The sequence below is a fragment of the Molothrus aeneus genome, chromosome 15, assembly GCF_037042795.1.
Source record: "Molothrus aeneus isolate 106 chromosome 15, BPBGC_Maene_1.0, whole genome shotgun sequence".
Lineage (NCBI taxonomy): Eukaryota > Metazoa > Chordata > Aves > Passeriformes > Icteridae > Molothrus > Molothrus aeneus.
The window spans coordinates 10,442,728-10,457,381 of NC_089660.1; the positions used below are offsets into that span (position 1 = coordinate 10,442,728).

At 41.0% G+C, this 14,654-nt stretch overlaps 1 protein-coding gene across 4 annotated transcripts in view; it reads left to right on the forward strand.

Annotated features, from left to right (window-relative positions):
* FSTL4 (follistatin like 4) overlaps positions 1-14,654 on the forward strand; it is a 208,606-nt gene that overhangs the window by 107,816 nt on the left and 86,136 nt on the right. For all 4 annotated transcript variants that reach the window (XM_066560094.1, XM_066560097.1, XM_066560095.1 and 1 more), the window contains exons 5-6: positions 1,326-1,516; positions 4,939-5,059. In XM_066560094.1, coding sequence (XP_066416191.1) covers positions 1,326-1,516; positions 4,939-5,059 — 312 coding nt within the window. The remainder of the gene's footprint in view (positions 1-1,325; positions 1,517-4,938; positions 5,060-14,654) is intronic.

The window sequence follows — 14,654 nt, forward strand, 5'->3', positions numbered from 1 at the left end:
AGATGGGTTTGCTATCAGAGAAGTGCCTCCCACCTGGAATTTTAATTGGGTTTCAGTTGGAGTGGGACCAAGAGGTCCAAAATGTTGCAGCTCAGCATGAAAGGGACAGGAACATTAGTTGTCACTGTGCCAGAGTCTTCTGTTATTTTTCAGAGTCTTTGGGGTGCTGATCTACAAGGGTATTGTCCCTTAAACTGATGTGGGACCATCTTCTCTTAGATTTAGGTTTCAATCTTAGATTTAATCCAAGAGGATCAGTGATGGGATATAAAGGAAAGGTTTGTTTTAAACCCAGTATTGCAGAGAGTAAGGCTTTTACATTATAGGGAAGTTACATTATAGACATAAGGACATCTGAGGGGAACAGCTGGAGGTGCTGATGCTGTTGGTGGGGTGTGGTTGGTACCCACAGAGTGTGGGACAGCTGGAGCCTGAGGGTGCTCCAGGGTCTGCTCCAAGGCTCCTGCGAGGCACCAGCCACTGTGCTCTGCACTAAAGAAAACAGCTTTGCACAGAAGGACAGCTGCCATTTCTCATTCTGCCGAGCTCTGCCAGCCAACAGATGAGCAGAAAAGGGTCATAATATCTTGTACCACTTTGGGCATGTGGATGCATTTCCTTGAGGAGGGGAAGGGCTGGATGCTGCAGGCACAGCGTGAGCTTTCAGGGTCAGGAGGATTCAATCTGATTTCTTCAGCCAAGCCAGAGTCACTTCAGGGAGAGTGGCTTGAGGGCTTTTCCCTGGTAATAACCCTTTTCCCTGGTCAGGGACAGGACAGTGTTTATTTCAGCCTGCAGCGGGGTGATGAGAGCAGGCACTAGTGACACCACATCTGCAGGGGCTCCCCACAGCCCTGCACTCCTCACTGTCCTTCCTCTGGCTTTCTACCACCCCAGGCTGCCTCTGGGGATTCCCTGAGATCAGCCCCATGTTTGACACACGGTGACAGTCTGAGGTACCAGTTACATTAGTGGAACTTTCTAAACATCAGCTTCCCCAGGTTTATTTTTTACTTTGTGGGATAAATTTATTCACATAGAAAAGCATAGAGCCAACTTAATATTTGTTGGAGTCACAAAACTGAGTGTGGCAGTCTATGACTGAAGCCCTATAAAATCTGGATGGTAACATCCTGAAGAGTATCCCTGACAGCAGGATTTAGAAAATCTGCCAGCTATTACAAAAGGCAACAACCACAGGAGCTCCTCAAGTGCAGAGCTGAATATGCAGACATAATGCGCCTAATTTTTCCTTTTAGGCCCTCAGTCCTTTGAAGAGATAAGGATAAATGCGCATGGTGCAGTGATGCTGTCTTATTTCTCAGGGGACAGGTGCACGATGGCAGACTACAGCCGGCTGAAGAGCATCCTGCTGGACCTGCAGGCTCGGCGCCAGAGCCCCCCTGGCAGCCTGGCCAAGGACAGGCCAGCCCAGAAACGCTTCCTCATTGGAGAGCTCTTTAAGCACTTGGATCTCAACAGCGATGGGCACCTCAGCAGCTCTGAACTGGCTCAGGTAGGTTTATTGTTCAGTGAGAATGGAATTATGGAGTGGATTTTCATTCGAACTGTGAATTGAATGTAACGTGGCAGCACTCGGGTGGGAATGGTCATTTGTAACTGTCCAGTCAGCAGCAAGTACAGGAGGAAAGTCTAACACAGTCAATGAGTCTCTCTCTTCATCTCCCAGGAGTCAGCATTGTCTCAAACATTTGAAGCTCATCTCCAAACAAAAACATGGCAGCTTTCCAGCCCCATCCATACTCCTCAAAATAGATAATAATCCTTGCTCTGCTAACTGACATCTTCTGAAGTATTTCTAGTTGGCTGGCTTGGGGAGAATCAATTTAGATTTTTTAGGTGCATGTAAGTTAGGCAGCAATCTCTCAATTCTTCTCCCTGCCTTCTGGACTGTGCATTAGCATAGAGTAATGTGACAGCAAAGTTGGGATGTTTGTCAGCAGGTATATTGTCCTAAAATCCCTGGGCAGATGCTGAAATGATTGGGTTAGCAGAAATTAATAGAAAAGGTAAGAGCTCGAAAAAGCTATTATTTGTAATTTCAGGCATGCTGTGCTGTTGGAATTCATCTCCTTGGTAAAGTGAATCAAACAGCCATCCTGGGCACCCAGCCTGGGTACTCTGTGTCCTCAACTTGCTCTTTGCACGTGCAGACCTAGGAAAACAGTCCTGTAAAATATCTTTCCATTCCATTATGTCATCCATGAGAAGAATTAGAAGCAAGTGCCTTCTAAGAGCCCTTTGGAAGCCAGTCCTATCTAGGACCTATTCCAGTTTCCAAAGCTGTTCCTTCATAGAATGATGGAATGGTTTGAGTGGGAAGGGACCTGAAAGCTGACCTCATTCCACCCCCTGGCATGGGCAGGGACTCCTGCCCCTAGACCAGGTTGTTCAGAGTAATTTCACCCTTGAGTGTGATCTGCACTCTGACTTCCCAGGGAACACAGAGTGTGTTACAGGCATGAGCCTGCTCCTCCCTGAGCTCACTCCTCTCCAGGACAGTTTGTGCTGCATTTTAGTCCTCAGGCTGTTGACAGGATGCTTGATCCTTTCCACACAATGCAAATTGTCAGTGTAAATTCCCTTAGATCTCACAGCTATGAATATATGCAATATTTCCTCTGAAGGCAATGATTTTTTTATAAAGACATGGTAGCTATAAGAAAACACTTTTATCTTAATTCAAAGCCAGATTTTACATAGTGGCATCTAAGTGTCTGTTCTATTGTCCATTTTTTTTGCCCTTTTTACATGAAATTTATTTTATTAGGATTTTAAAACTCTCATGGAAGTAAAGGTTTGGCAGCCTGCAAGCAATTGTTATTGCAAAGGAGCTCAGGCAGTGCTGTAAGCTCTGCCTCAAAGTTCCTCTGGGCTTTGTTTGCAGATGTGCCTGGAGCCCAGGTCTCTCTCACAAGTGAAAACACAGACATTGGCTACTCTTATTTTAATTCTTCTCACTGTTATCAAAATCAGAAAATATGCCTGAATATCTGGAGCCCACTGCAGTTTGATAGACCAGAATAAGTTCAGCCTCAGCCAGGAGCCCTCTCACCCAGGCATTCTCCACACAATCTGGCCACCAGCATGGCTGAGCTGACAGTGGGATCACCTCTCAAAAGACAAAATAATACCTTTTAATGCACAATTTAGATAAACCATGAGTGCTTTTAGTCCTGAGCTGAGTGTCTCTGCTCTTGGGCCCCTTGGTGGCAGCATGGCTGAGGACACATCTCTGGGCAGCTCTGGGCTCTCACAGGAGCAGGATTCACAGTTTATTTGTAACATGCCAATTCTTTATTTTTCTCTTTAACAAGATGATTTTTATGTGCTCTTACAAGAGCAGTTTATCCACCCAGGTTTCAAGGGACATTTTTTTAGGTAATGAGCAATTGTTAATTACCCAGGTTATAGTCTTAACAGAACTATTCTTACCTCTTTCTTAGGTAGATTTGTAATTGATTTGCATTAGCTCTCTATTTTGAAGCTCTCTGCAACTTTAAATTTCCCCCAAAGATGGGAATTTCATTGCCCATGGGCAGAGGAAGCTGAGCTGAACGTGATGCAGTGAGATCTTGTTCCCTCTGACTACTGGATGAGCTGGTGCTGTGCCTTTGCTTTGTTTTATTTAAAAGAAAAATAGTCTCTTGAGCACTATAATTTTGTCTGCAAGCAAAAACTCAAGGCTGGTAACTTGCACTGCTGCAGTAAAAAGTGATTTTTAAGACCTGGAAATGGATCTTTAGGAGGCTCACTGCAGAGGGATTCACCCCAAAGGAGAGTCCTCCAGGGGGGATGATCCTTCATGGATTCAGCACCCATCTGTGTGTTCTTCACAACACAATTACTTTGAACAAAACAATGGCAACAGTTGGCCCATCCCCTTCTATTTAGAGCTGGTTTGCCTCCTGTCTGCTGGTAGACCCTATCCAATATTTTCCCTCTGGACCCAACAGTGAAATTGCCATGTAGTTTTGCAACCATGGATAAAGGCTATTAACAATGGTGGTAACTGGACTATTATTTCCATTTAAATCTTTAATGTATTTTAAAGTCAGGTTCATAAATCTACTAAGTGTGTCACAGCTGAAGCGTTTTCCACTGTTTTTTTTCCCTGACATTGAATCAAAAGGACTGGTAAAAACTTGTCAGTCTTATGAAAAGTTAATCAATTTTCTATACAAAGGGTAGACAAAGGGAAGTTTCCATCTTTAGAGAATTGATCTTGGAAGTTATGGTTGATCTCACTTTTATTGAATACTTTTTACTTGCTAGGTGAAGGGTCATTTTTTTAGCATTATTACTCTAAATTGCTTCAACATAATGGGTCAAGACTAGAATAGTAAATAAAAGAATCCCTGGCCTACAGGAAAAAGCTTTCCTGTCTGGAAGATGCAACTGTTCAGCAGTTTTCTTCATGTTCTACAGTAAATTCAGAGAACCCAAATGAAATGCTGAAAAAAGAAGCAAACTCTCAGGGGTTGGAAAAGCACATCAGTATTGAGTACACCATCCACTATTGCCTGTTCTAGTCCTAAAATCAGGGCACACAATTTTGTCCTTACTTACAGAGGAGAAAAGAGAAACAGACTTTCCTTTTTCCCTGTTGAATATTTATTTTTCAGTCCGTTTTCAAAACAAAAATGCATGTCTGTGCTGCTGGTAAAGGAAGGGGCTCTTCAGTCCATGGTCCATGAAGTGCTGCAGGAATACAAATATCTTGATAGAAAGCAAATATATAATGGTAGATATGATAATTTATCTGTGTGTCTGTCTGTCTGTCTATCTATCTATCTATATATCTATGTATCTATCTATGTCCCCAAAGGTCATTTCATGGAAAATCTGCCAGGTGAGCCAGGCCAGCAGTGTGTAGCATTGCATTACATGTAAGGTCACCTGTTCTCTTTGCTGCAGTTGATGAAGAAGGAGGACCTGGAGGGTGATTTTCTGGGTTGTACACTTGAAGACCTTCTCCAGTTTGATGATTACAACAACGATGGCCACCTGACCCTGCAGGAGCTCTACACAGCCTTCCGTGAGTCCCTGCTTTGCTCTGTCCTGGCTTTTGGAGCATGCCAATATCTGTGAGGGCACTGTTGTCTTCCTAGATGTGGTCAGCCAAGATGATGCCTTTTTTGTCTTTAATGCCATGAAAACTCTTTGGAAGGCTTGTTTCCAAGGTGTCTGTGCTCCACAGTGTGGAGCAGGAGGTTGGTACAGGTGTGTCAAGTTTATTGTTTTCTTCTGTGTCTTGTTGTGCTTCTTGTTGATGGCAAGGGAGAGATGGTGGCCTGGCCAAGGTCTGTAGACCTGAGTATGTGGTTTGATTAACCCTAAAGAAACAAGATGGAAACCTGTCTAAAGGTCCTGTGGTAATATGAGTTAGTTTGCTCTGGCGAAGGTGTTTACTGAATATTTTGCCTGGGAATTATGTTTTCTACGGTTTTTTTTTCCCATGTTAATGAGTGTATTAGAGTTTGCAATCATGATACAAATCTCAGCATCCTGTGCAAGAATCTGGGAATCACAGAGCTGCTTAAACAGTGGGATATAATCAATATTTCTGTTATCCCATTGATCTTTATAAATAATTCTTGCTTCAAGGTAAGCATTCGTTGAAGTCCTTCACTGGAAAAGGCCCACACTGTTCCCTTCATCTAGGTGATAGAAAGTTGTGTTGTTGCCCATTCCTTTGGGATACTAAAGAAAAAATGCAAATGGGCAAGGTTATTCATTAATCAGGACAGTGAGCTACAGAGAACTTGGGTGTGGTTACGACATTGTGGCTAAAACTGAAGCAGGATTCAACCATTGATTCTGCTTGAGTGCAGGGAAAGGGCCAATAACAATCTGGTTACCTCTTAAGCAGGATTCTTTTCTAAAGAGGATGATGTCTGTTTTCTTGATTTACAGCTTTTCATTTAAAAAAAAAACAATTTAGATAATAATAACAGAATGGTTTGGGTTGGAAGGGGCCTTAAAGATTATCAAGTTCCACCCCCTGCCATGGGCAAGGACACCTGGCACTAGTCCAGGTCACTCCAAGCCCCATCCAACCTGGCTTTGAGCCCTTCCAGGGATGGGGCAGCCACAGGTGCTCTGGGCAGCCTGTGCCAGGGCCTCACCACCCTCACAGGGAGGGATTTTTTCATAAAATATCCAGTCTAGCCCTGCACTCTGTCAGTTTGAAGCCATTCCCCCTTGTCCTATCATACCATGCTCTTGTTAAAAGTCCCTCTTCACCTCTCCTGTAGGCAGCCTTTAAATATTGGAAGGTGTTTAAAGTGCTTTAAGATTAGCCCCAGTTGTCACCATGGACCTGTTTGAACCACACATGCATTTAATTCAACACAGCAGATACACAGTAAAACATAAAATCTCATACATTAAGAAGGCATAAAGTGCATTAAACCAGCTATAAAGGCTTGACATGCAGTTATTTGGGAACATATTTAGATCAATGGGTTCTCAAAGTCACATCAACTTAGAAATAATTCTTGGAATTTAGGTTTATGGGTTTTGGTTCAGAGAGTTTTAAGTAGGCAAGGAAAATAAGACAAGTACAAAATATTAATCAATTAATAGCAATAATATTGATAAACTGCACAATTGATCTTAACAAAACACAAGGTGTAACAATGACTGTTTGTCAGAGGAATTTGGTATCTGAACAGAATTGCTCACCAAGTGAAGCTGAAAACTAGATGACTTCTCTATTTTCCGTTTTCCCAGAATCCTGACTTTTATCAAGAGCAGGTAATGGCTCACCAGCTTTTAATTTAAAATCAAAGTTAATTTGCTTGCAACTTTTGAAATTTTGGGGAACCTGGAAGCAAATTTTATGCCTGGTTGAAGTATATTTTTTCCCTTTGCTTTATTAAATGATGTAGGAAAAATACTTTAAACACTTAAGGGCACACTTTGGTTTATGAAAATTTTGTTTATCAGATTTCTGCTTTGTTATGAGTCAGAATTTGGCTTGCAGCACTAGTTTAAAGGAACATCAAATGTGCATCCTGCGCATTTCCCCTACTTTTTGCCTATTAGAGAGATCTTTTTGTTGCTTGAAGTTCACCCAAGCCATGAATTGTGGCTGCCACAGGCTGGCAGCAAGGTATGGGCACGGCTGCACAGCAAGCTGAGTAACATAATTACCAGAATTCAGTGACATCAGAAAGTCTCAATCTAATTTATCCTCTCAAAAACTGTCACATCTGTTTTGGTGCTCTGTGCTCTGGTGGAGTGTCGCAGTGTTGGAAAGGTTTGAAAATGACCTTGATAATGTGAAAAGCTTTCCCATCTGACATTCTTGTGCTGCATTACAAGTTGTATTTCATTTTAGAGAGTCTTGTGGCCTTGCTGTAACTCACAGAGCCACAAAATGGCCTCTTTCTCTCACTCCATGTGTGTCTCTTGCTATCCCTTGATCCATCCTCTCACTCTAAGACCCTCAGGGACCCAAAGGTTATTTTTCTTCCTCATCATGTTAATCATCTGTAAATAAATGAAAAGTGCATGAATGAGAGAAATCCAGTCTTACATTTTCTGAAATGTGGTTTTGTCAGTACAAGCACTACATCTAATAGATGCTATTTTTAATCATAACTTCTAACCATGCTAATAGTTTTCTTACACATTTTAATGCACAGTTTTGGATTATGGACAGAAATAGTGGCCTTCCTTCTAAACCTACCATCGTTCTTCTGGTTTTCTGAAAGTTCTTTTGTTCCTTAATCCCAAAAATTAAGCTGTTAAGCATTTTCTTGCATCTATGAGGATGACTAGAAATATCTGTTAACACAGGATTAAAGTGTCAATTTTCAAATTGTCTTAATCATACACAAGTAGTGCATGAGACAGATGAAACACTCTCCTGGCAGATCTGGTAAGAACCACTTGTAGGTGTCTTCTAATTCCTCATTAATAAATTTTTATTAGATAAGGAGTCTCAGGACCATAATTAAAAAAAAAAAATTGATATGATGATCTTGAGATTTTTCATGTGCCAAAAATAGAGTACTAGAAAGATTATTTGTCTGTTGTCTTTTCTTTAAGTTGTCACATAGATTCGATACATGACTAATGAATGAATGGCTTAGATGTTATAAGAGCTAAAGCAGTGCATGATCTAATTAATCAGCACAGAGATGGCCTGGTGAGTTGGCAAGCACATCACCCAGCTGAGTCATACTTCTAGGAATGCTCAGATGGGTGGTTTTTGGATGAAACTTCTGGCACTGTATCTGACTGGAGGTCATTAAAATTAGGCATGACACTTCTGGCATTCCTGTTGTCTTCTCTAATGGGCAAGTGGCAGGTTGGCAGATGTGAAAGCCCAACTTAAGAAAAAAAGTCTGTTTAATCTTCTAGATCTGTATCATCATCATCAATATGGACAGGTCAATTTGTAATACAGATAATTGAGGGAGAGGGAAAAGATGCATTCCATCAAAATGCCTTTATCCTGTCAGCACTGTTTAGCTAATAAGGAGTTATTAAACCAACAATAAAATCCCCTTAAATTCTAGATCATGGCCCATTAAAGTACTTTCCTGATGTCACAGCTGGACCAAAACAACCTACAAATGAAGTTTGAAAGAAAAATACTGATTTGTTATTTTTCAGTCCAGTTGTTATTTGCCATGGTCTGTTGCATATAAGTTACATGTAGACAGAAAATTGCTGTTTCTGTAAGATGAGAGGCATGTCATCCATGGATATATTGCTGTGTAAAAAACACAAGTAGGGACATTTTTCATGCAGGAATGAATGCAGCAGCAGCTGCAGGATTAATGTGCTCTTCTCTTAACTCCAGTTAAGGAGTATAAGACAATGTTTTTCTTTACTCCCTGATTCTGTTTCAGGTCAAATCTTCCTTTTTTAATATGTCCTTAATATTAACCAAAAAAAGCACAAGGAACAAGTATGAAAATGAGATGTGCACACTTTCAGCAGGAGGTCAGGGAAATACCAGGGAGGGTGGATGGTGCCAGCCCCAGGCCCTGGGGCTCTCCCAGCACCACCACCAGGGGCTGGAAGACCAGATGGAATTTGAATGAACTGGGTGAAAAAATGAATTTGAGAGCCTGGGCTGGCCATAGGTGTCAGGTAAATCACTGCCAATGCAGAGGAGCAGTGTTGGACTGGCTCCAGATTTACTGGAGTGATCCTAAAATCTCCAGGAGTTGTACTCCCCACGGCTGCATGGTGTGGAGAAGGGAGCAATCCATTCCTGATTCCTCCACCATCCTACAGAGGCTCGTTAGAAGTGTGGACTAGAAGACAGATTTTTTTTTTTAATTTATTTTTGAGTGCATGTTTCTGATTCACTAGAAACTACTTTAGGGCAGAGCTTTTAATTGTCCCAAAATTGTGGAGATTGATACTGACTGGGTAAAAGCAAAGCTCTACCTCGAGAAACAGGGAATGAAACATAAAAAGGGACTTGCAGGGTCAAGTGGAAGAGGAAGGTGTTGTGTGAGGAAGAAGCTTTCAGCAGGGTATCTGTTCTTGGTAGGTATACCAGCATATCCAACTGTATGGTCTCATAATAAATAAGGTGATAATGGTGAATAAATACTGTTTGAGAAAAGAAATGCCTCTATTTGCTGTGTGTGTGTGTCTGTATATGCACTCCACACACGTGTGGCAAGCCAGCTGTTCCAGCAGCAATTGCACCTGTAAAATCCATGTTTAGGTGAAGTGTTTATCCACAAATTCAGGAAGCTGTTCTTGATGGCACAGCACCTACAGTCAGGTATTTGTTGCTGTTTCCTTCCAGCTGGATTGGTCAAGCCCAGATAATTACATTGGACAAGTATATTGTGAGATAAAATGTTTTGCTTGCAGTGTTTTCTTAAGCAATGTTGGAGCAACAGTTATCTACAGAATCAAATCATAGCTCTGAAATATTGACAGTTTGTGCCCCATGCTCTGCCTCTCCCGCTGTCATCTCCCTGGTATGTGATTTTTCTTTCATGTTGCTGCAGATATTGGTACAAACTTGGAAATAATTCATTAGCTTACCAGCATTGATTGCTTGTGTGAGCGATGTGATAGCCCAACTTCAAACACGGCTGGGCAAGCAGGGGAGCAACAGCCTCTGCTTCTGGTTTGATGTGGTGTTAGAGGAGCTTCTCAGCAAAGAAATGAGGTTTCTTTTAGCTGGCCAAAGCAGCCCATTCTGGATTGCCTCGAGGAATGGTGTGCAGATGTGTTACTGAGGATGAAGGCAACTTATTGGGCATTTAGTACTACTAGTAGTAATATTTCATTATTATTGTTACTGTTATTATTTTCATTATTAGTATATTAATACTATTTTAATATTGCAGTCTTATAGTAGAAACAAAACTAAAAAGATAAAAAAGTCAAGGGAAAAAGCAGAAATTGAAAACAATTCAGCTTGATTCCTGCAGAAAGTGCCAAGTGGTTGAACAGGGATGACAGAAAAACCCAACAAGCACCCAAGTCAATGCAACAGCCCTTTGTCACCAGCATTCCCATGGCTGAGCTATGACATCATGCTGGATTTTTAGTCATTTTGAGGATGGAGCTGGTGTGTGTTGGAGGCAGACACAGCAGCTCAGCACAGGGGAGAGTGCCCAAAGACTTGTGAGTGGGCAGGGTTGAGCTCTGGGCGTGTGCTCGAGGATGGAAGTGCCTTTGATCAGCTCCTGAGATCTCCCTGCTCGATATGTTTTGACTTTAGATCATTTTCAGAAGCACCTAACTCCTTGCCTCACTCATAAATGCAGTGTAAGATGCTGGGCTTGAGCACTGGGAATGATCCTGCTGCATCTGGAAATGTAATTTTTGTCTGGTAGGATCCCTCAGCTGGGGATATCACAGTGAGTTCATCTGTACTGCATTTTAGTGGGCAGCTACTTCTTGAACGTTGAAAATTTTCTTGCTTGGATTTTCTTTTTTTTTCTTCCTTTTTTTCCTCCCTTGCTATCAAAGAAGCACATTTTGCAAAGAAAAGGTGTTGATTTCTTTTTCTGTCTCTCTTTTAAAGCTCTTCTCATTGTGAAAACCTTTTGCACTTAAAGTCTAAAATATATCTCAGGGCTCCAGCAAAGTGCCCTGTATTGTTTGCAGTTCCACAAAACAGCTGTCAGAATCAGGTTTGTTGTGTAGGTTCAATTGTTTTGCTGCATTTTGAACAAAATGTATCTTCTCAGAAAAAGAGAAAAATCGGAATTAATTTTTAGCAAGAAAGACAAGTTTAATCTAAGCAAAAAGGTTTCAAAAGCTAAAATGTGGTTCCAGAGAAAAAGTTAAAAGTGCTCAGATCAAGAATAATTATGTTCTGTGTGGATGCATGCTTGCCAGTGGAGAGAAGGACGTGGTTTTGCCTTGGGCTAAAAAGAGAAATGTTTCCATGTTCAGATCAGACATTAATTCATTTAATCAGGGCTGCTGCTCAGCTTTGTACTATACCCACTTTATATATTTTGGCATTATGACTTCAGTTAAGAGAGCCTCCTCAAATAAAATGTTAGCAGAATTACTGGTAAACATAGATGTGGTTAGAGTGATTGTGGTTTCATGTCAAGGATAGAGGCCAGATTTTTTCATGGAAATCCAGGGAGGGTGCCTGACACTGGTTTGGCTGTTCCCATCTCAGAACCCACACACTCAGGTGCCAATTGCCAAATTCCAGTATTTTTTCCAATAGGGAACCACAAAATGGTTTGGACAGGGAGAGACCTTAACCTGTCCTGTCCTAACCCCCTGCCACAGGGACCTCTTCCACTAGGACAGGTTGCTCCAAACCCCATCCAACCTTGAGCATTTCCAGGGATAGGACATCCACAGCTTCTCTGAACATCATGTGCCAGGGCCTCACCACCCTCACAGGAAAGAATTTCTTCCTAATATCTAATCTAAACCCAGGATCTTTCATGTAAAGCCATTCCCCCTTGTTCATTCCAAAGATACCCTCTGTAAAATGTCAACACTCTTAATATGCAACCACTGAATAAGAGAAAGTGATTTAATTACAAGTTGTTATTGGAAATCTATTGTCTACAAATTGCAAAGAAAACTCACTAGAAGACAATGTAGTGTTGATCTTAATATGTTTTTCAGGCTGCATTGATCTGTTAATCTTGGTTTTAAATGCAAGAAATTGCCATGTGGAGTAGTGCTTCACAGGTGATGTAGTACAAACCATATCAAATGCCTACACGCACTCTAGCAGGACTAAAATATTTAAATATTTATAAGTATTTATGAGTGACTCACTGGCGCATAAGCCAGGCAAATACCATTACTCAAAAAATTATTTGATCTGCACTGGCAGTGTTCACTGAAGCAATTTCACATGTGCACAAATAACAGTATTTTGGGTTACTTGCAAACACAGAATTATGTCAGTGAAGAGAAAATACAAATATTGGTCAAGTCATAGAATGGCTGACAGTCCTAGACACGTGTTGAGTCACCACCAGCCATTAAACAAATGTGTGGCTGTGGCATTTGGGGACATGGTTCAGTGGTGGCCTTGGCAGTGCTGGGGTAACAGTTGAATTTAATGAGTTTAGGGGGCTTTTCCAACCTAAATGATTCTATGATTGTCTGTGCACCTTTAAGTCATATAGTTAGGGGTCTAAAAAGTATAACTTTCATTTTCTGTGAGCTGGGAATGAAGAATTGCAGGGGTTCCTATGACTTCCTTATGGTCTTGCAAAACCAGAGACCATTTCTGAATGAAAACTGGACCCAAACGTTGTGTTGTTTTGGTTTTTTGTGTTTTTTTTACCTTTTTGTCATATTCTGTCTTTCTGAGGAATTTTTAAAGCAAATGCAATATTTTCATGAAGCAAAAATGACATTTTGTTAAAAATGGGCAAAATTACAGTTACAATGCCTAAGACTTTACATGAAGTCAGAGACATGATATGGTAGGATCCTGAGCCAGATCTTGTTTTATTACACACAGTCCAGAACATTTTAGCTGCAGTTTTCTTCTTCTTTCTTGTTTTCTCTCCTTGTATTTCCAAGTGGGTAATTGCTAGAGTTTTATTTTTCTTTCAAAATCTGCTTTCATCTGAGGAGAGCTGCTGTGAATGGTCTCTCTGCCTTTACAGGCACCTCATGGATGCTTTGAATTGCTCCTCCATTTTCATGTTCTTCATCTATTCTTCCACTGGTTGACCAGATTCATAGCTTTTAAGGCCAAAAATATTCCATGATATATATATATTAAAAAAAAAATTACCTAACACAGCCTCAGTCCCACTTGAGTAGCTGCAGAGGGTAAAACTTCCTTTATTACCCTTCCCCTCCCATGTTACTTCCTTCATCATCCAGGCAGGGATCATGTTGCTGTCATTTTGTCACTTACTGACCCTTTTCCCAGGATTAGAGATCTCATCTGGTTCCCTTTTTGAATAGATCCCTCTGAGAAATGCTTTTAGAGATCTGCCCATCAGCCAGTTCTTAGTTCATTTAGGACAGATTTTATTGACACTGTACAGCACTACAGAGCTGCAGTGCTAATTTTGTAATCAAAATGCCAGAGCAGCCATCAGAAAATTACTGAGTACAGTACATATTCCCAGTGCAGTGATACAATTTATGGAAAGCCACAGCTGAGATGTTTTATTTCATGTTCTTCACAGGAGAAAATCTCCTTGACAAATCCAGGATGCCCAGATAGAAACTTTAAAAAAAGAACAGCAGTAGAAAATTGAACCAAGCTGAACTCAAAGGTTGATTTTGTTTTAATACTTCCAAAAAGAATTAAAAAGGGTTCTAGCCTTTAGAAAAAAGCAGAAAGCTTCAGAGATGCTTCAGTGGCATCAGGATTTGAGCTGAAACTCAGCTTTTGCTAATATCTGTCTTTAGCACCGCCATAAAAAACTCATTCTCATGATTCTTGATGATCAAAACTTCAGAAAGAATATCAGGAGCCATCAATGGACATAAATAAGGGCAAGCTCAGCCCTGTTGTGCCTCTCAAGCACTGTTCCTGCTGTCAGCTTTTTCATCTGAAATACATAAAATTCAGCTGCAGAATTTTTGTTTCTCTTTTTGCAAACAAGTACAGGCACTACTGAACTCATGCTTTATGCCACACTTAGATTCCTGTAGCTTTCACCACAGTTCAGACACTGATATTCCAGCAGGGTTATTTGAAACTTGCTGCTTAGAGAAGAAATTTGTGGCCATGATTTAACAGAAGGGGGGAAAAAAAAGGAAATATGCTAAGTATATGTCTGTTTATAATTTCTCCTTCTGTTCACCATACAAATCTGAATAATGTATTAGTAAAGGTCACAGGTCCTGTTCTGGACACTTGGAATGGTGTCCTGCTCTGTGGCCAGCTGAAACCCAGCATTGAGCAGTAGCACCATTTACCACAGCCCCAAAAATTGCAGGGGGGTGGGAATGCAGAGGGTGATGGAACAGGGAGTGAGAATGACAATGATTACACAGCCAAACACAAAAAAGAGTGGGGTGAAAAGAAAATGAAAGTATCCTCACCCTGGGATTTCATAGGGTATGTATACACCTTTTAAATATTAAATTAAATGAGAGAAATGAGAGTTTGAAAGACCAGGGTAACATTTCAAATACCCTTTCAGACTGTATTTTGACATGAACTGTGTTTCAGAGAGTTC